The 22,251-nt window shown below is 34.3% G+C and overlaps 1 protein-coding gene and 1 pseudogene across 1 annotated transcript; both read right to left on the reverse strand.

Annotated features, from left to right (window-relative positions):
- Nucleotides 1-216: 216 nt before the first annotated feature.
- Nucleotides 217-13,444, reverse strand: LOC125670957 (E3 ubiquitin-protein ligase TRIM56-like; annotated as a pseudogene).
- A 936-nt stretch (nt 13,445-14,380) lies between these two features.
- Nucleotides 14,381-18,791, reverse strand: LOC125670959 (E3 ubiquitin-protein ligase Midline-1-like). Its single transcript, XM_048906425.2, has 2 exons — nt 18,679-18,791; nt 14,381-18,275 (listed from the first exon to the last, which is right to left on the reverse strand). The coding sequence occupies exon 2, from the start codon at nt 18,268-18,270 to the stop codon at nt 16,267-16,269; it is 2,004 nt and encodes a 667-aa protein (XP_048762382.2). The 5' UTR covers nt 18,271-18,275; nt 18,679-18,791; the 3' UTR covers nt 14,381-16,266.
- Between the last annotated feature and the right edge of the window lie 3,460 nt (nt 18,792-22,251).

Raw genomic sequence — 22,251 nt, forward strand, 5'->3', positions numbered from 1 at the left:
GGTCCAGTGGTTGGGGAGAAGTCGAAAATATGACAGTTTACAGACAGACAGACGATGGACAACGGGTGATAAGAAAAGCTCACTTGAGCCTTCGACTCAGGTGAGCTAAAACATTAAACCTCTCCTCCGAGTGACGTTGCTGTTGCGGTCAGGTAATATTGTATATTGTTATTTGAATTATTTGAATGTTCCTATTCAAATGTCATAAATATTAAATAAATATATAAAAATGTTTGTTAGTCTTAGTTTGAACAAAGGAAACAATACAATATTTCAAAATCAAAATACAATGCATAGCAAATGTCCTTGAATATCATGATACATATGTAATGTTTTCAAACATATGGGGATTACTCGACATGTGCGCTTCTATTCTATGTCAATACATGTCTTTATTCAAGCTGAGGGAAATTCACCTGACATCATTCACACCAGTACACTTGTATCCAAGAATATGTATATGAGATATTCTTGTTAGTTTTCTTTACCCAACAAATCATATAAGGGTTAGTGGTTCTTTACGACATATACGAAGCAAATTGTACAGAAACTCCACCCTGTGATCTCAGTCGAAGTACTTGAACACTGTGTCATCAATACCTCAACCCGTGTGAGTTCTGTAAGGACGGTATTCTGGGTAGAGTACCTTGATGTTTTCTGAAGGAACAAAGCAGCCGTTTCTATTTACCTGTAAACTCTTATGTAATTCTCATTTTATTATAATGGCAATTTCATTTAATCAGTCTTCATGTTACAGTAGCATATTGGTAAGTTAATGGTAATAACGGATATACATGTATATGGGTTTTTTGAAAATAATCCTATTGGGCGAGGCGTAAGCCTAACCTATTTGTTTTCTCCAAGGGTCCCATATAATTACCCTCTAGGTGTATACATAAAGAATGTATCCTGTAGATGATTTTACGTATACATTGAATAATGACATTCTTAATTCTTGATGCTTTCTTAATGTACAATAATAATAAATGACTGCAACATATGCATTCATGAGATACTTCGTCGAGTGTATAATAATGGGAAAATGGCTGCGACATTTAAACCAACAAAACACCGCGTGGAAAGCCGGGGCAAATTGACAATATTAGGTTAGTAAGAGGTATAATATCGTTGTATATAATATTGGTTTCAGCCAATGAAATTTTAAGATTTTTATCAGAGGCAGGAAAATACATAGTTTCTATTTTTCTACGTTGTTTTACAGTGTAACTTGAGTCAAATTCTTACATTTGAACATAACTGTACTGTTATTAACATTATAAGAAAAGTAGCATCAATATGAATATTTAACAGCGTCTTAACTTTTACTTACAGTTGTCGAAAATACTGAATACTAATGTCAGCAGATAACGATATTCGGTTGATCATAGTACAGTTGCTTGCTCCAGATTGTTAACTTCCGTATTCACTAAATGCAATGGCCTGCATATAATATAATACCTTATGGCACGCCGGATATGTCAAAAGTAATTTTTCTGCTCATTTTAGTCCTTTTAACAGCTGTCTCAGGCAAACACTACACCTTCATTATTGGTGATTGTCAGTGGAGGTAGACTGTTCCACACCTTTGTAAGCACAGGTTTAATTGAGAAAGAATATCAGTTTTTAAAAAAATGTAAGCACAAATACTACATGACAGCATGTATGTTCAATTTAACACCGTAAATATATTAATGTGTTTTCAAGAAACTGTTTCTTTCAAGAATTTAAACAGATCATTACAATTGTATAACAAGAGGCCCATGGGTCACATTGCTCACCCGAGTCACCTTGGCCGACATTTATAGATTTTCCAAATATATTCGCATGTAAAACTTTGATCTCTATTGTGGCCACAACCTACCCCCGGGTGCTGTCATTTTCAAAAGCTTGAATTTGCAATATGACAGAAAGCTTTCATGTAAATGTAAACTTCTCTGGCCCAATGGTTCTCGAGAAGAAGATTTATAAAGATTTTCCCTATATGTTGTATGTAAAACTTTGATCCCCTATTGTGGCCCCATCCTACCCCGGGGGACCATTAGTTTACGTGTATCAAATTCTAAACTGCACTATGTCAGGAGGCTTTCATGTAAATGTGTACTTTCCTGACCAAGTGGTTCTTAAGAAGAGGATATTGAAAGATTTTCCCTATATATTTGTATATAAAACATTGATCCCTTATTGTGACCCCATCAAACCTAGGGCCGTGATTTTAATAAACTTGAATGTACACTATGCCAGGAACCTTTCATATAAATTTCAGCTCTTCTGACCAAGTGGTTCTTAAGATTTTTAAATGACCCCATCCTATTTTTGCAATTTTCTGATTATCTCCCCTTTGAAGGGGGCATTGCACTTCATTTGAACAAACTTGAAAGCCCTTCACCAAAGGATGCTTTGTTCCAAGTGTGGTTGAAATCGGCCCAGTGGTTCTGGAGAATGAAGTCGAAGATGTAAAAAGTTTACGGACGGAAAGATGACGGACAACAGGCGATCAGAAAAGCTCAGGTGAGCTAAAGACTGAATCAAAGAAAGAAGCAATCCAACTCCTGTTTCCATCATTTGTTTTCTGGTAAATATGGTAATTTGATTCAGGTATGATTTATGCAAATAATTTCAACAACATATACTGTAGTTGAAAATAAAAGCGAATTCCAGATACTGTTAAAACTGTAGGTAAATTTCCGTTCATGGAATAAACTCTATATCTCTATTACAGTGAAATTAAAAAAAAAAACAGCAATAAACAAAACAAAAGCAAAAAAGCTGTCCTGGATATTTACTTTGGACATCATCGTTGTGATATGTATTCCTTGTCGAAGATTTTAATCAGTTAATCAGTATTATCTGAAAAGTTTATCAAGTTTATGTACTAGATATAAACAAACACACCACATGACAATCGAAAAGAATTGTTTGAATGTATTTATACATCTACCATCGTCTCTTACTGTTGGTATCCCTGGATGATTTCGGTTTCACTGAATATACTGGCTTGTGAGCAGGACATCGCTATTCTGCCTAAGCACCATCCAACAACAATCTGTATCGGAAATGATCTAAAAAATGGAAGGTTAACTTCTTTGTAGTTATAATCCTCCACTTTTTGTGTCAGTTTTAGCTTCGAGAGACGCTTAATTATATCTTTTTGTAAAATAAAAACTTCTATATCACTTCCATATTCAGTGACATTTTTGCAGAAGGAGTATGATTCTTTCAGTAATTTAAGTTCTTTTTCTATTAAAGCCAGCTTATCTCTGTGGAACTGAAGAATTGCTTCCAACACTGCTCAGTTTTAACCTTAAAATATGTCGCATTATCAGGTCTTTGTTTAACAGACTTGTTTATTCGTTCATTTAACATGTCTTTATTTTCTCGAGTTTTTCTACTTCACCTCTTACAGATTTCTGTACCATGTGCAATAACTTTAATCGTTCTTCTGAAGATGTCATCAAAACGTTGAAATTTTCCTCGTTTCTTTTCCGCGCTTCTGATGATAGATCGCAGTCATGTTTTCGGTGTTCAAAAATTATACATTCACTACAGACGGGGACATCATATGATTTACAAATATATTTGATATGCTCATTGTCATGTTTAAAACACGGAATTTGCTGAAGCGATCAAATAGTCTCATTATATACCCCAGCTATCACATCTACAAAGGGGACCACCACATGTTTGTAAGTTTGATTCGTGTTTTATGTCGTTCGACACAACATAGAAAGTCCCCACAAATTAAGCACTGAGAGACGACTTCAGCATTTTTGCCAATTAGAATACAGAAGGAACATAATATTTCCTTTTCTTTGCACGTTGTGTAAAGATCCACATTATTTTTCAAAAAGAAATTGGTTTAAGTCAGAGATCTAATCAATTGAAACTATTGTTCAAATTGATGTACTTTCTGATTGATAAAAGAAATGGTGTAGAGCAAAAATTGAGTTAAGAGACAGGTTTTGTTTTTTTTGGGTATTATATAGCAAATTTTTTCGTGTCTGTCGCAGTGAGGAACCAACATTCAAAACCTACAATTACCTGAGAAAATCACACCAAGAAGCATTTAGATATCTACAGAATCAGATGTAATGCTCCTAGAATGACATTCAGATATCTACAGTATCAGAAATAATGCTCCTAGGATGACATCCATAACAAGATATTCGTTTGATTCACATACCGTTTTTGGTAGCACTTCAAAGAAATGTTTCAAGTGGAATTTACACCCTAAAGCATGGGAAATGGTGACGAAAACGAACAGAAATCAATCCTATAAATAGCATTCTAAGAATAAAGAAAAAAGCATTTGGGTTAAGTATTTACGTTCACTGAAAGACGAACATTTTCATATTATGATATATCATTCGGAGTGAAATATTGAATTGGCCTGGGAGAGTTTGAAATCTAAGGACCCTCTACGCACTCATTAGAAATACTTTAAGGACAACCAGAATCATGTAAAACATCTATAAATGTATAAAGAAAATAGTCATATTATTACAATTTTAGGTTACTGGACTTCTTGCGTGCATAACAATATGAAAACATCCCACTATTTAGTGTGGATGTTTTGATCAACAAGAAAATATATATGACAGGAAGAAAAACTTTGTGCATTGATGATGTATCATATTAAAAAAAACATTAATTCTTGAGTGATATCTTGATATGATACCAAAGGAAAATCATTTAAAGGGACTGATTCACGATTTCCCCCAAAATTTTGTTTTTCACTTTTGATGATCAAAATCTATTGTCTGATATGTTTAAAAGATTTCACATAAAAATTAAGTTTATACATTATCATAGAATCTCATTTTAGAGAGTTTATTATTTGTTTTGTAAACAAAAATTGCGGTATGATATTGTTTACGAAATTTTCAAAAGAATTGGATATCTATTTAAGTTAATCATATCTTTCACATTTCAAGCATTCTTTTGGGTAAAATATGTTATCTAAAAGTTAAAATTTGTGAATATGCAAGATTAAGATGCTTCATATTAAAAAATTAACATTCCACTGGTTTGTTTGTTTACAGGAAAAGACTCGAGTCTTTATTTACATAACACAGATTTAAGGCTAAAATATTGCTTTTGTTCTTGCATTCAGGAGGTCAAAATTTTGGCTGTCCACATTAAATCAGTTATATTTTTAATGTTTAACATAAAAAATGAAAAATATATTTTTCAAAAATCGTGAACCAGTCCCTTTAATAATAAGCGTTTTTCTTCATCCTAGCGACACATGCATTCTTGATACGACAGGATTAAGCTACCTGGTTTTTAAACTCAACCTTAAACAACTCAGAAAAATAGATTTAATGGAACTCTTTGAATAATGAATAGCATAATCTACTTATATAACTTCTTTCTCCTCCTACCTGAAAAATTGTTCAAAACTGCATATCCCATCTTGATTTCCGCTAGAACAAACCAAACATATCTGCACTATTTACCGACCAAGATAAGCACCATTAACAATCTTACGGCTCGTCATAACGACAAATCAGAAAACGTGTCAAGGATGAGGTGAAACAGCAATTAGAGTAGACCCCCTTTTCCATGGTCAATAAAAGCAATACTACTGTACAAAAGTCAAAATTTTATACATAAAGGCCACATACGATGGTTTCTATATAGTTTTAATAGTTCCCTTTGTTTTTTGTCACGAGGAATATCGAAATATCAATTGATTATTAAACCCCATAACAAGCAGTTTTCGTCATAGTACTCCTTCATGAATAATGATAAACAAAATGGGCGGGTCTCAACACAAAGGACAACATTCACTTTAGGAATATGAATAGATCTCGTGCTTTCCCCGTTTACAATTCACGCGACATTATTTAATTGTGTTAGAATCTTTATATATATATTTTTTTATTAAATGAAAGCTTTGTATGCTTTTCACTAAATACTCATATGAAGACGTCTATGTATTTAGTGATAAGCTATGTATGCTTTTCACTAAATACATAGACGTCTACATATGAGTGAAATATTCTCCAGGGGGACGTTAAGCAATATTCAATCAATCAATCATTAAATACATATATGCTGTATATGTAATCGGTATTTTTAATGCATGTTATTTCGCTGAAAGGTGATGACATTGCTAACACATGTTCTTAAACACGTTATCAAAAGCACATTCAGTGATAAATACCGCCGCTGGAAAAAAAAAATAAAATCAGATATCAGTAAAAAAAAATTATTGTCATTCAAATAGTTAACTTAGTTATTTCCAACTAAATACGGAAGTTATATTAGAACTGTTAACCGTCAACATACGTTTCGTTCAAACCCTATATCATGTAATATATATATGTAAAAAATATATGTCACAGGTGCTCACAAAAAAAAAAGAATAAAGACACCTCCTCTCCTGTTCTCAGGCTCTTGATCGAATTTGTCTTGAATCAAAATATATAATAAATATCTGGGCTCATATAATTATTTATGAAAATACCTTTATTATCAATTTCTATATTTAAAAAGCACGTGCTGTGATAATACATGTATATGTAGTATACGCGTTAGTGTTTAAGTTTCGGTTAATTGTAATACAGGTAGAATAATAAACCAAAAGATCTACATGTAATGTGTAAAATTTTGAAAAGAAAGTAAAATCATACTTGTGCATTCCACTTTGCATATAATGTAAACAAAGAAAATATATAATTATTTGTTTAGAAAACTAGATTCGTCAACATATTTCTGATAACCATATCTGCACGTGTATCTAACTAAATATAATTTTTCAAAATCTAGCATATATGGTAAATACATTACATATGTATACCGTATTTATCACGATTCAGACAAAATTGTTGAAATCTAATTGGTCAGATCTTGGTCACAAGACGCCGTGAAAAAAACCCTGCATCATGCGAGAAAAATACGTATTGAGCGAGTAATTTATTGTCGGGTTCGACTTGCAGCAGTGACAAAATCGGCGAAGCGATAAGAGAAAACCAACAAACAGTGGAAATGCTAAATTGGTCTTTATCATGTTTCTCATTTTACCCATTCTCTATCAGTGAAGAACTTGCTTTGGCTCAGTGAGGAATTTTTAGTCTCCATTTTCTCAAAGTTATGCACCACTCCATCGTCGTCGAACATAATTATTATCAATGTTACTAAATAAATTAAATAAAACTTATTACTAAAATTGCTAAATAAATTATTAAAATAAAGTATTAAATAAATAGATTAAAAATTGTTATCAATAATACAAATTATTATTAATATTATAAATTAAATAAAACTTATCAAATATATTTAATAAAATAATGAATTTTCTTTTTCAATTTTATTACTTATCTATAATTTTCAATTTTATTACTTATTTATAATTAAATCGATATCATTTTATAATATCTTTTTTTTATATATAAGATAGAAGTTACTTCTTTATTTCATTATCATTTATGACCTATGACCACATGTATGTGTCCGGCCATCAAAAGACAGTACCACAATCATCAGACGTGTTGGTACACGATATTCCTTATTTATTTATTTTTAACCATGGGACAACCCATACGTCCCATACGGAGCATATGTATGTTACTACAACACACTTCAACTTCACTATGTTGGTGCATTTGGGAGGTGTTGGGGGGTGAGGCTGGATCGCAATGAAATGGATATTATTATGGATGATAATACAGTCACCAATCGGTTAACGATATATAGTTAACCAATCCTACGAATATCAGACAAATAAGATTTAACATCTGAATATGAGATCAAACTGATGATCTAGAGTGTTGATTCTGATGAGTGGTGGCGCAAATTCTACTTTAAAATTTTTACATTCTTTATATCAACTCTGCCAAAATGATGGTACGGTCGTTTGAAATTAATGTGCGACCGTTTGTATTTACAGCAATACTCTTTGGATTAGGTAGGAATGAGCTGATTTTATATGTCCTTAACGTGTCTCCAGAAACTGAAAAAACAACGACTAGGCTCTGTCGGTAATCGCATACATAAATGCTATTGTTCATGTCCGAGGAAACGGCACCAGGACTGAAATACTTTCTTCTTTCTATGTAACCTGACTTTCGTATTATAAAGATACAATCTCTAGCGCAATCAGACACAACAAACATTCCATTCAATAGAACATGCCCAAACATAGGATTACCAAATTTCACTGCTGTATGCTGATCTTTAATTGGCATTTCTTTCAATTCCTTGTCCTTGTACACACATATTTTTATCGAAAACGGAGATCCAGCTTACTTGCTCAGATTTGGGATGACAGGTCAAGAGAGTGGAAACCCCGCTAAATTCTTTTTCCTTCACCATTGAATTGTTTAAGACAATCAACCTGCGTCCTGTGGTATGATACGATATTCCATCTTTGAAAGGACTAACCACCAAATACTCAGGGAAAACCACTGATTTAGTATCATTTCCCGACATTCCAAAGAATTTTAGTTTTTGATTTGATTGGTCGACAACTGCGTATGTATCTTTGTCAATCCATGCCACACTGGTGTAACTTGGTATGAATTTGTCTTCCTTCTCTTTGCAGTCCAGGGTTTGTAAGGACTTGAGATACAAAGGAAGAGATCTATTTTCATTTTCTTTGAATTTGGGGGAATCGGCTTCCTTTTCAGCAATATCATTGAGAGATGCCTCTGATATAAAATGTTCCATATTTGGACTTCCTTTATGTCCTTTTTTTCCTTTTAACGATAATCCAAACACCTTTCCGTCAGTGGTGATTTGAAAGGTTGGCAGGTCGAGTTCCTTGACTGTACAGCTTTCTACAGTTTTCAAAGACTGAAATTTTTCCAAACGCTCATTTAGTTCAGTTTTCATTGTAAGAATTTCAATATCACTTCCACAACTGCTGAGAATGTTACTGCAAAATGAAACAGTCTCACCCAGTTCTTTATTCTCAATTTCTATTGATTCTCCTTGTCTGTGTAAAGATTCCTGCTTTGATTCCACAATGCGATCAAAGTCATTTTCGATAGACGTTTTCGAGCTTCATATATTTTCAACAACAACATCAAATTGCTTTTCCAATTTTTTTTTGAACTTTTGCTTTTCATCCTCTAGTTGATTCAAAGCATGTTCTACGTTATCTTTTCCAGATTTCAGTTTTTCTAAGTTTTCCTTTAAAACACTCATAAGTTTTTCAAGACTGTCGTCCAACCTCTTTCTTGCGTATTTTGGTGCGATATATTTATGTCCTTGATGGCTGAGGACAATGCAGTCTCGACAAATGGGAACATCACACGTGTCGCAAAAGTATCTTAAATCCTCGTCGGTATGTTCAGAACAAGGAATTTGTTGTTTTGAGCGAATTACATCGTTGTATTTTCCAGTCTTCACTTCAGCGAGGGTAACAACTATGTGATTTAATGTGAGTCTCGTTGATCGGTGTCGGTGATTGGCACATTCAGAACAAAGCAAATCTTTACATGTGAGGCATTGTGCAGATGCTTCAACGTCTTTACCCAACAAAGTGCAAAATGAGCACAATTTTGTCACTTCCTGTTTGCCAGAGGTGACAAGCTCAATAAGATTCTTTAAACAGAAATTTGTTTTTAATGGATCTGTAGAATCGTTAGGAATTTTAAAGTTTTCTCTGCACAGGGGGCAACTATGTTTGGTGTTTTGATCTTCCTTCCGTATGAAGTTTCCGATGCATGTTTTACAGAATGAATGCAAACATGGTAATATTTTTGGATCTTTGTAGATCTCTAAACAAATAGAACACGTCAGAATCTCGTCAGTTATTGTTGAAGATATGGCGTCCATTTAATCTGGAAAGAGATTGTAAATAGAAGAAATTATTATCACTAGGCAAGGAAACATTTATGTGCATATATAATTGGCATTATTAAAAAAAACTTACTGTTTTCAAAATATAATTTGATACGCAGAGTTCGTATATACTAATGTACTAACGTTTTGTTAGTGGTAATTATTTGCTGTTTCAACGTAGTAAGTACTTCATTTATCGATCAAAACAACGGCCTTTCAATTTGACATCAACAAAACAAAATTACATAATATAAAGAATAGCTGTTTAAGACGTTTATATTATTGGAGATATCAATCAATGAATTACGGGGTATCTATGGAGAGCATACATTTGTGAAGACAAATTATATCTAGCACGCCCTCTACTGATTTCCAATTGTGATTCTTTATTGGAACTAAAACTCATTGCAAGTGTTATTTATCAGAAACATGGCAACAGTGTGATACATTTTGTCAACATAGAAGTTGCAGAATATTCTTGTTTCTGATACAGATTTTTAAATATGTGCATGTGAACATAGTTCTATGATGATACGATATTGTCTTGAACGAGTGAAAGAGACGTCAAAATTGGAGAAAGTGTGCTTCAATACTTTTTCTTGATATTTCATTTGCTAGAAATCTCATTTATACCTTTTTTTTTTTTTTTTACCTCATCCATTTTCATGGGTATGCAATACCTATCCATTTATATATATATGATGCACTCTTATATCTTTATCTGCTATATTGCTATATAGAGGACATTCTCATATAGTGTTAGGTATCAGTATATTTGCATCATCACGATTGATTGATTGTAAAAGATAAAAATAACGAACAGTGATCAATCTCCTAACTCATATAAGCAATACAAAAAAAGGGTTGGGAAAACATGGACCCCTGGATATACGAGAGGTGGGATCAGGTGCCTAGGAGGAGTAAGCATCTCCTGTCGACCGGTCACACCCGCCGTAAGCACTATATGTTGATCAGGTAAAAGGAAGTATTTGTAAAGAAGTTGGTTACCACCATTATCTATTTGAAATATGTGCCCTGATATTCTTTTATTAAGTGAACCCTTGGTTTCCCCACATCAATTAAACCACATAGGTTACACTCGATAGATTGGACAACGTTGAAAAATTTACAAATTAAATTCGCAAAGATTTTCGTACAGAAACTGCGTTCGGTGTCTAGGAGGAGTAAGGATCTTCTGTCGACCGGTCACACCCGCCGTCAGCCCTATATATTGATCAGGTAAATAGAGTTATCCTAGTCAAAATATGTGTACCATGAACGGTCTAACAAATGCTATGAAACACGTCAGACAGCATTTGACCCAATCATAGGTTCTATTGGTAAACTAGATTGCTATAGCGACTAAAGAATTTGCAAAATGTTGACTTTAAACGAGGCTGTTGAAAGCCCTGTACCACCAACTTGTTTGTCAGTAGCCTGCCTCGATTAAAAAACTGATCATACGCAGAACAAGTTCTAATGTATCGAAACAGTTGAGAAATGTAAACACCATATCCAGGTGATAATGGAACATCGCCACACAAACACGGGAAGCCGACGGCGGAGAAGCCGAAACCACCACAAAGCTGAGACGCTAATTTGCCGTCAATATCCACCTACAATAAAATATCTAAGTATGAAGCAGAAGTGGACGACTCTGGTGTCCCTCATTTCGAGTTCAAAGGGATATATCGAATCGACAGATGAATAAGAATGATTATTGTTAATAGATAAATCGTCGTCGATATATCTAAATGTCGCATTGAAGTCCACAGCAAGGGAGTCTTTCTTCTCAGGTAGAGGTTTTTGAATAAATTCTGCTTCGTCAGAATACAAAAACAGGTCAGCTAACAGAGCTAAAAGAGCACAACCTGCGCTTACGGGAATTCCAACAGGCTGTTGGAAGACCTGATCACCAAAGACTACGAAGATATTGTCAATGAGGAACTCCTGCATAATTTTGATTTCAACTTCAGAGTATTTATGCGTGGAATCAGAGTGGTGTTTAAGACAGTAATGTTTTGGATGACTGATCACTAAATATGAATATTTCCGTGTTCCACTTTTGTTGAAGAAGCAACAGTCTATCATGTCAAAAATTCTAGTCTTAAATTCATCGTAAGGAATGGTCGAGTAAAGTTTTGAAAAGTTATTTGTTTTGATGTTGCTGATTTGTGAAAAGCTTTGCGATTTCAAGTTTACTAAAAGTTCTTTTAAAAAATTTGAGAATCCACATTTGATATACACCACTTCTGGCAAATGTACTGACAACTGTGGCACAGTACGTTTGAAGTTTCTCCTTCACAGCTGTTGATATTTTCGTGAGGAGCAAAGATAGAGGCTTGGTAGAACACTTACTGGATCCAGCAATATATCTTTGTTTGTAAGGGTTTTCATGACGTTTAGGAATCCAGTATAGGTACGGTAACTCATATTCATTCGACCCATTGACTGGGATATCAAATGCATCTAAAACCGAAGCATGGTTTTGAAGACTTTATCTTTTGAGTTGGAGTATAAGTATGATTACCAAAAGTTGAAATTTATGCCATGTTCGTGTAAAATACAGTTGTAATAATGAAAGAAACAAAGATAATGTTATTACAAGCTTTGTCAGCGGGAACCAAAGCAAATTCCTCATGCAACCTATCTAATTGTATATTGCATGCTTTTTAACTTTCTATCGATATTTTGTTCCTATGGAGACGTCACCATTGCCGGTGAAGGGCTACAAAATCTACAGTTATGATCGGCGCTTAAGGCCATCAAGCATAAAAGGATCATTTTTGTGCCACATCTGCTATGACACGGGGCCTCGGTTTTTGCGGTGTCATCTGAAGAACCACCCCATTTAGTCGTCTCTTACAACTTTATTTGTTGTACGTCCCGTCGAAAATTGTTCACTCATGAGACGTCATCAATAGGTGAAGTACCACAAATTTAGACCTATGATCAGCGATCAGAACCGTAGCAGTGAGGGTTCTTTAACTTGGCAACGCCTGTCGCGACACGGGACCTCCGTTTTTAAGGTCATATCCGAAAGACCCGTAATTCTTACTTTTAAATGCCGAGATTTGAAAATTATGTATAGGGAGAACACAGCTTTTCGTACCGATATTGTATTACATTAAAAGAAACAATTTACACAGCAAGTATATTCGTGATGAATAGTTTGGTGTGATACCAAAGGGAAACCACTCTAAGCACCACTCCGTATTTATTTTATCATTCCATCCTTATTTTGAAAGTTTTCCTGACAAGAATAAGAATGTTTTAGTCTCATCCTTAGACAACTCAGAAAACTACACTTAGTGGAACTTTTCTATAATTAGAGAACTAAAGCCCACATACATCATTATCTATAACCGACAAAACAGAGACGGATACACATTATTGTTAAGTACCTGAGCACAATCTCAGACTTTACAGCTTCTATTGTCTCTATAAGTAAGTAAGAGATTCTTACACATGTAATATTTATGTAATTTCTTTCTCAACCTACCTGTAGAATTGTCTAAAAGTGCATAACCCGTCTTAACTTCCGCCAGGAAATAAAGCGAATGATAACAAAAGGATATCTGCCCTATTTATCGACCAAGGTATTCCCTACTGAAAATTCTACGGCTTGTCATAAAGACAAAACAGAAAAACTGTAATTATAAATTTAAAACCCAAGACGGGTAGCACTTTGATCGATATAAATCGTGTGCAATATTACATAGACAACAGGCACAGGCATGTTTTAGTTCAGTAGATATACAATTCTGCATACTTATAAAATACTGATTGTGTATGTGGTTTAATTATAATTCAACACGTGTTATGTGTTCGATAATGGACGAATCGATATTTTCATATTTACTGCAACAATATGCAACAGATTGTCAAAGTCGTTAAAATTTTAATCCCGCTTAAACAGGTACATGCACAGTATATTACGGATAGCTTGTTTATGAAACTTGTGTTTTAAGTACATGTACTTGCTTGTTTACTATTACACTATCTACATCGTATCCAAGATGAAAATGGGAAGGAATACATTTTCTTTGGTTATCATTAGATTTTAATTGTCGGAAGAGAAAAAGATTTTGCAAACATATTCCAATAAATCTATATTTGCTGATGGTTGCAAGAAGTTTTTATCAGCGCATGCATTTAATTCTAGAACACAGGATATGGGGAAAAGGGGTTCTATACATTAATCAGTATTCAACAACGACAAACGTTTTACAACTACATGTACATATGTATTTTGCTGTGTGATTATGTTGAGTTCCCTACATTATTGAATTAATTTCTTTTTAGAGTTATTCGGGAAATAGACAATTTGTATGGAAGTGTATGAAAATAAAGCTCTAAGAAGTATTAAAGGAATGATCTGAAAAAAGTTTTCTTTAGAAAGTTTTCTTTATCTTTCTATTTGTATCTGCTTGTTGTCGCCTGAATAAGATTATCATACAATAAATGTAATAATTATTTTATCTCAAGTCACTGAAATTATACAGAAAGTGTTGAATGCAAGATGAAGATAACGAACAGTGACCAATCTTATAACTCCTATAAGCAATACAAAATTGAAACAATGTGTACTTTTAATTTCTTTATTTAGAAATGCGTTCACAATTTCGGCCGCCAGATTTAGCCAAGACCCGCTTTGCAAGTTTTGACTGTCCTTTTCTATAAATTGTCCATCCTTATTTAGTCACTTGTGTAGCTCTCCATTTGCAAATAGCACGTACTTCAATAGAAACAAAATTTCACTAATGATGATAATCTAAATCATTGTTATTGTGGAAGATGCATCATATGGAATTGGACTAAGTCCATCTGCCATTGGTACATCACAGATTCATCATCCTTCTCTTGAACTGTAACATGACTACGTAAAGTCATCACCTTCACGTAAATAAAAGCATGGTCATTGAGGTGTTTATAAATTGGTTTTAAAACTTTTTCTATCACTTATGTTTAAGGTTTGTTTTTACAATGAGAATAGCAAAAGTCACCACCTTAATCAAACGCCAATGGGCCACAATGCTCACACCTGAGTCATTCAAGGCTTTGGTATGCTTCAGAAGATATTTACCCTTTTAAATCCAATGACAAATTTTGACCTCATAGTATGACCTCAACTTAGTCCTATGGGGTTGTGACTTAACTGAACCAGAATCCACACAAGATGGGGATGCTTCAGTATCAGTATGACTAGCATGGCCTTGCTGTTCTGGAGAAGATGCTTATTTAAAGATTATCTCCCTATATTCATATATTATGTAAAATTTCTTCCCAAATGATAGCCCCGCCATCACCCCAGGGTCCATATAAAACACATGAAATAAAAAACTTTGCATATTGATATGTCTTAGAATTTTTTCTTCAACATTTTCTCTATATTTTCATGTAAAACGTTTATTTCCTATTTAAATGATATATTCCATTATCACCTGCATATGGTGTTTATATATCTCAACTGAGTCGATATACAAGAGCTTGTTCTGGGTATAGTAAGTTTTTAAATCGAGGTAAGCTACTGACAAACAAGTTGATGGTACAGGGATTTCAACTGTCTCGATTGAAGTTAGCATTTCGCAAATTCTATGGTCGTTATAACGATCTAGTTCGTCAATACAACCTCTCATTGGGTCAAATGCTGTCTGACGTGTTTCATACCGATTATTAAGCCGTTCTTGGCACACTGATTTTGACTGCGGATAACTCCGTTTACCTGATCAGGATAAAGGGCTCACGGCGGGTTTGACCGGTCAACAGGGGATGCTTACTCCTCCTAGACACCTGATCCCACCTCTGGTGTGTCCAGGAGTCCGTGTTTGCCCAACTATTTATTTTGTATTGATTGTAGGAGTTGTGAGATTGATCACTGTTCGTTATCTTCACCTTGCATTGAGTGCCGTGGAGATACGGGATAGAATAGATCCTCAGTACCCCCTTGCTTGTCGTAAGAGGCGACTAAATGGGGTGGTCCTTCGGATGAGTCCGCAAAAACCGAGGTCTCGTGTCACAGTAGGTGTGGCACGATAAAGATCCCTTCGAAGATGTGGCTTCGAAAAAGTTGAAACTTTAATCTGAAAGGAAAACTTTCACAAAATTTGTAGTACTATTCAACCTCTGAGAAAAATTCAGAATGTAATCAAATCGAAAGAGCAACGTTATAAAGGAGTTCAAAAGTCACCAACGATCAACATTCTTTAATTTGGATCCAATTATATACAAACATTCTAATGATGGACGCGGATTCTTCATATCAATTCACTATTACATGTATGATACTTTACATTGCAAATTATATCTGAGAAACAGTTGGCATGTAGTTCATCCTAAGGGATTTCTCTTTGGTTTGGAAAAGTAAAACAAAGTATATGAGCAAATAATCAAATTTCATACACAATGTATCATATATAGAACTGTTCATGGGCCAGAACAGTATTGCTAAAAGTGTTCCCTACGAAGTTTGAGAATTCATCCTTCTAGTGCAATCAAAACTACGTTCTTTTTATTAGAAATCAGAATCTCTTCTTCGCTGAGTACTGATATGCTCCTAGGTTTCTGTAGAATACAGCTCAAGGAAATTCTTTTTATACACTCTCCATTTATGTTGATAATGCAGACGACATTTGTTTCATAACATGCCAAATATATCTGATTGTGTCTGTCACAAGAAACTGCACCCATACTCCCTGAATGCACATATCTTACTGAAATTTGACCTTTCTTATCAAGTAAGTACAAGCATTCAGCAGGTGCGTCTATGATTGCTAATGATTTATTTGGGAGACAGCATGCATGAAGAGGCATACTAAATTTGAAACGATGACCATTTTCGTCTAAAATTCTCTTTTTCTGAATATTAGTGATGTTGAATATTACGATTGTTTCTTTTGTTATCCATATTAACTCTGATGACCACGATGTTAAAGCGTACGCTCCGTTGAAAGTTCTTTCTAACTTAAAATCTGGATAGGAATAAATGATTACTTCACCAGATTGGGTTTTACACGCAAGAAAATTACCGAATTTGGTAATGGCCTTTACATCTTTTACTGAATGGGTTCGAAGATTTTTTGAATTGATTGTAACAAGAGCTACTGTTTGGTTGTGTTCATCTGCAAGAGCAAATGATGTTCTGTCAATCCATGTGATGCAAGTATAACCTGGCGTTTTCATGCTATTTCTGTCATATAGGTTATACATTTTTAAACATTTAGGAATTTGTGCTGTCAACAAATGTTTGGTTGCCTTTTTTTCTTTCATGGAAGGTGAAGACAACGAGCAGTGATCAATCTCATAACTTGGTTTTTTGAAACTCGCTTCATCTGACACTGTGTTTTTGACGTCTAATTTCAATTGCATGTGTGCATCTTTCGCCATTATACCAGGTGTGTTTCCATCGAACACAACATCCTCCAACTTAAAAATATTATATTCTCTCTCAGAATTAATTATCAAACTTTGAAGCGAAATGTTTACTTCTTTCTCCATTGGTTCTGGGCATTTCAGCAAACACGATTTCATTTCTTCGAAGAAAAAAACAACTTCTGCATCGCTTCCTTTGCAAAGCATGTTCTCACAAAACAAGACTGATGATTGTAAATTGTCCTGCAGATTTAAATTTTCTTGAATGTTAATATCAACGTTTTTTCTTTCTTGGCTAGATTTTATTTTTATTTTTTCTTCAACAATTTGACGATGATTCTTCAACTTGGATTCGATTTCTTTATACGTTGAATCAATCTTGTCTAATAAAAATGATTCATTAGCTGATATCTCCTCCGACTTAGATACCAGAGTTGTGTGAATTTGTTGTCGCTTTTCTTGTTTTGCTTTCGAGATTTGTAAAACTTTCTTCAATTCCTCTTTAGCAATGTCTCTTGCCTCTGCAAATGATACATAATCATGGAATCTGTGTTCCACAATAGCACATTCCCCACAAATTGGGATGAAACACTGTTGACAAAAGAAGCGCAATCTTTCTTGATGTTGATCGCAGGGTATCTCATGATTGATTGGCTCTTTGTGTTTTGTCGCCAAGTAGTCCCTGACGTGGACAACATTATGATTTACGGTCTGTCTAGTATATGTATGCCTGGCTTTTGCACATAACTCACACAGCAAATCCATACAAGTTAAACATTTGTACGTTGCTTCAACCTCTTTCGAATGAAGCATGCAAAAAGAGCATAATTTTTTCAATGGCAATCCTTTGGATCTAATTATTTTTTCAATCATATCTTTATAAGTGAAGTGCGTTTTCAAACCCGACACCGATTGTTCTGTTAATGGCACTATTTCCCGGCATATTGGACATACCAGTTGTTCTTTCTCGGAAGACTTCTGTATCAAGGCATCCAAGCAAACCTCACAAAAAGTATGAAGACATGACAAAACCTTTGGTTCGTTATAGAGTTCAAAGCATATCACGCATGTTAAATAATCTTCTTTTAGACGTTTAACTATTGGATCCATCCTCACTGAAATAAAAGGGTGTCAGTTAATTGAGATCAGGTACTTTAAGAAAATTCCTGATATCTGAAATCACGTTTGTACATTTTTGAAAAGTAGACATCCCTGGTTGTTTCTAGCTTTTGGACAAAAAACTCAACAAAGTATACGTTAACACGATGTGACTCAGTGTTAGAGTATGAAATATTAGAAGTCACTTCTAATATTTCATACTGACCCCGTTGATAATTGACCCAGACGTCCTTTGTCAACAGATGTGTAATGATTTTGCAACGCAAAATATTGATTTCAACAATAACGTAATAACACTTATTTCTCGTGTTTCTGTGTATATATAATCTATAAAAATAAGCTGATATAACAAATCAGGAGATGAATTGTACATTTTACAACAACAAAAACAAGAAATACCTTCAAAGATTCATCACTACTAATATTTCCAAGATGGCAAAGTAGCGCGCCAGGTGTTGAACGCATGTTCTCGACGAATTGCAGTTCAACATGTTCTGTGCAATTTCTAAACCAAGACTGATTACTGACAACTAAGTCGATAATATAGATGGGTCAAATGTTATCTGACGTGTTTCATACAAATTTTTAGTCCGTTCTCTCTGTTTACCCAATGCAGAACGAGAGCTTGCAGTTTGTGTGAAAGATATATTCTAGAATTTGCAATCCAGGAGTTTTCAATATAACAATATGTGTTTGTAAAACATGATGTCCCTGATGACAACAAAGAAACAAAATCAAATGTCTTGTCATTTGGAATCTATAAACAAAATTGTTCAATAGATATTGCCTAGGTTACCTTTTCTTAAAACCAGGCCAAACTCCAAGGTCAGCAACGTTGGTAACAAAAGAAAGGTCATGTCACAAGGAATGAAGAAATGAAATATGAGAGCCGTATCACTCACCATTCAAAAGTTGTAAGGTTATATATTTTTTTAAATTTTGGTTAAACTTTAAAGCCAAGGTCACAAGGTAAAAGATCATAGTATGAAAAGAAATTTTTTGTCATAAGAAATTCATATACAAAATATGACCACCCTACCTTGAATAGTTCAGGATATACTGCCTAGGTTAACATTTCTCAAAAGTAGGATAAACTCCAAGGTCAGAGTACTAAAAGAAAGTTCTGGTCACCAGAAATGAACGTGTGATATATAAGAGCCATATCGCGCACCATTCAAAAGTTGTAAGCGAGGCTAACAATTTGCTTAAAGTTAAGAAATTTGGGCCCAATTTCAAGATCACTAGGTCAATGAACGAGGTATAAAATGAAACGTCATGCCATAAAACATCTGTATACAAACTATGGAAGCCCTCTCTTGATTAAATAGTTCATGAGTTATTCCTTAGGTTAACTTTCGTTAAAAGTATGCCAAACTCCAATATCAGGGACACAAGTTAAAAAAAAATTGATACAAAAAAGAAAGTTGTTATCACAAGGAATGCACATATTAAATGGTGAAGATTACGAACAGTGATCAAACCCCTGCATGTATAAGGAATACAAAATTAAGAGCTGGACAAACATGGACCCCTGGACATACCAGAGGTGGGATCTGGTACCTAGGAGGAGTAAGCATCCCCTGTCGACCAGTCACACCCGCCGCCAGCCCTATATCTTGTTAAGGTAAACGGATTTATCGGTAGTCAAATTCGGTGTGTCAACTTCGGTGTGTGAATAATGGTTTAACAAGTGGTATGAAACACGTCAGACAGTATTTAACCCTATGACAAGTTGTATTGGCAAACTAGATCGTTATAACACTATGGAATTATTGGAAAGGTGATTGGTACGATTCTGGTGCCTTGGCATTAACACGTAAAACATCAAGGTACTAAGATTTACATTTATATAGGGTGTACCCCTAACAACGGTACCAATAACATTGACAGTGTAAGTACAAGTACAAGACGCGGCGGATTTTGACGTCCTGGTCGGGGCTTTTTATCTTTGCTTGCATTTTTTTCACCATAACGTAGAAATTAAATAAGTATTCACTAAAAATATTCGTTATAAGATATACTGTACCTATACATTTTCAGAGATCAAAAATATACATATCTTCAAATATGTCTAATAATTTTCAGAGCAATCAGTTTGAATAAATTGAAAAATTTCTAAGCAGCCTAAACATGAATTACGTTCCTCGTCCTTAAATTCAATATACATTCAACAGCATTTGCAGGTCAAGTCGGAGTAATCCATGCAACCTTATGAGTAGATTATTGATTACTAGTACCTTCTCAAAAACATCTTAAAATTCCTTTAAAAATGAACTTCAGTATGCCAAATCTGACTGTAATAAATGCCTTGAACTTCATGCAGACTTTCCTAATAAAACCAAATGAAATGTAAATACTGACGTTATATGAATTCATGTTCCCTCAGACATAGTCGTATATAGAGTCCCTGTAAGTCATCACAATGATGACGCCATAATTGTTAAGATTGATGATACATTGCTGCATGTCCACAAATAAAAGTTTTATCATGGACCCAATATATTCTGTATTACGTCTACATTAAATCATTGTATTGACTATGTACTTTCGCTTTATCAAAGTCTAATTCTGTAAACATTTTTATTAAAGAACTATCACTATGGTCTTCTCATTGAATCATTCTCTCAATTATTCTTGGTTAAAAAGACCACAGCAGTAACTTTCTTGGATTTACAAATTTCACACGTTGAGATTATGCGATTCACAAATTTATCTTGCTACTATTCTCAGTCGAAATATTAATTAAATACCTATCATAATTTGGGAAGTGCCTATATGGACATGTGTAACTGTTTTGATATGGTTGTCATATAACGTTTCACAAGAGGAAGATTTGATTTGAAAATTTCGAAATGAATGTTGTGTTAACACGAAATCGCAAAAAAAAAAAAAAACATTTACAGATTCCAGATAAAAAATTGTACCGAAACGTGTTCCCAAATAAAACGGTTGTAACGTATATTGTCTTTCTAATTTCTGTGAGATCAGACTAGAAATATTTATAGGGAATTCATAATGGCATCACTATGTCTAATACGCTGGAGAAGAGCACCAAAACCGATATTTTGCACAATCCTAAAGTCCAATAGCCGTTTCATCTGTCTATCAGATTTTGAATCTTCTACATCGAAAATCTTTCACGTTCCAATAAAACATAAAAAACTATGGCATGTGTAATGCATATGTTTAGAAAGCACTTCTTTGAACAGTGGCAAATTTTTTGCTCGAAATGTAAATTAGAGTAAGCTATTCTATCATGATTTCAGTGTTGCCAAAACAATATTTTTTTTAATTAGTGATCAAAATTTGACCATCCTGGTTTATGGGAATGCTTTTGGGATTATAGACACAGGATCCAACATCAAATGTGTGCATTGTCTCTCCAGACAATTTAAAGACCAAGATGAGACTCTTTTTGTTATCACACACGTAAATATTATTATTTGAGTCTGAAGAAATAGAACCAGGACTGCAATATTTTATTCTCTCTGCATATCCAGATCTTCTGATTAGAAACACACAATCTACATCCCAGTCCGAAACAGCAAACATTCCATTCCCTAGAACGTGTCCGAACTTGGGCTTTATTAAAAGGCCTGCTTTGTTTGGATCGGTGATGACGATTTGTTTGACTTCGGCTTTTTCGAATACACAAATTTTATCTAATGCAGATATCCAGTTTATTTGAAGTGATTTTGGATAACAGGTCATCAGAGTTAACACTCCTGAGAAAGTTGTGTGTTTGTCCGTTGAATTGTTGTAGACATGTAATTTGCCCTCAGATGTTCTACATGTCATTCCACCCTTAAAAGAACTCGCCACAATACAATTTGCGATGACCTTTGATATAAATTTATCATCTTAAGTGGAGAGAAATTTAAGTTTTTGGTTTCTTTGGTCGATAACTGCTATTTTGTTTTCATCCACCCATGTCACACTTGTGTAACTTGGTTTGTGAATATCTTTAATGTC

Source organism: Ostrea edulis, chromosome 4, assembly GCF_947568905.1.
Source record: "Ostrea edulis chromosome 4, xbOstEdul1.1, whole genome shotgun sequence".
In the NCBI taxonomy this organism is placed as follows: Eukaryota; Metazoa; Mollusca; class Bivalvia; order Ostreida; family Ostreidae; genus Ostrea; species Ostrea edulis.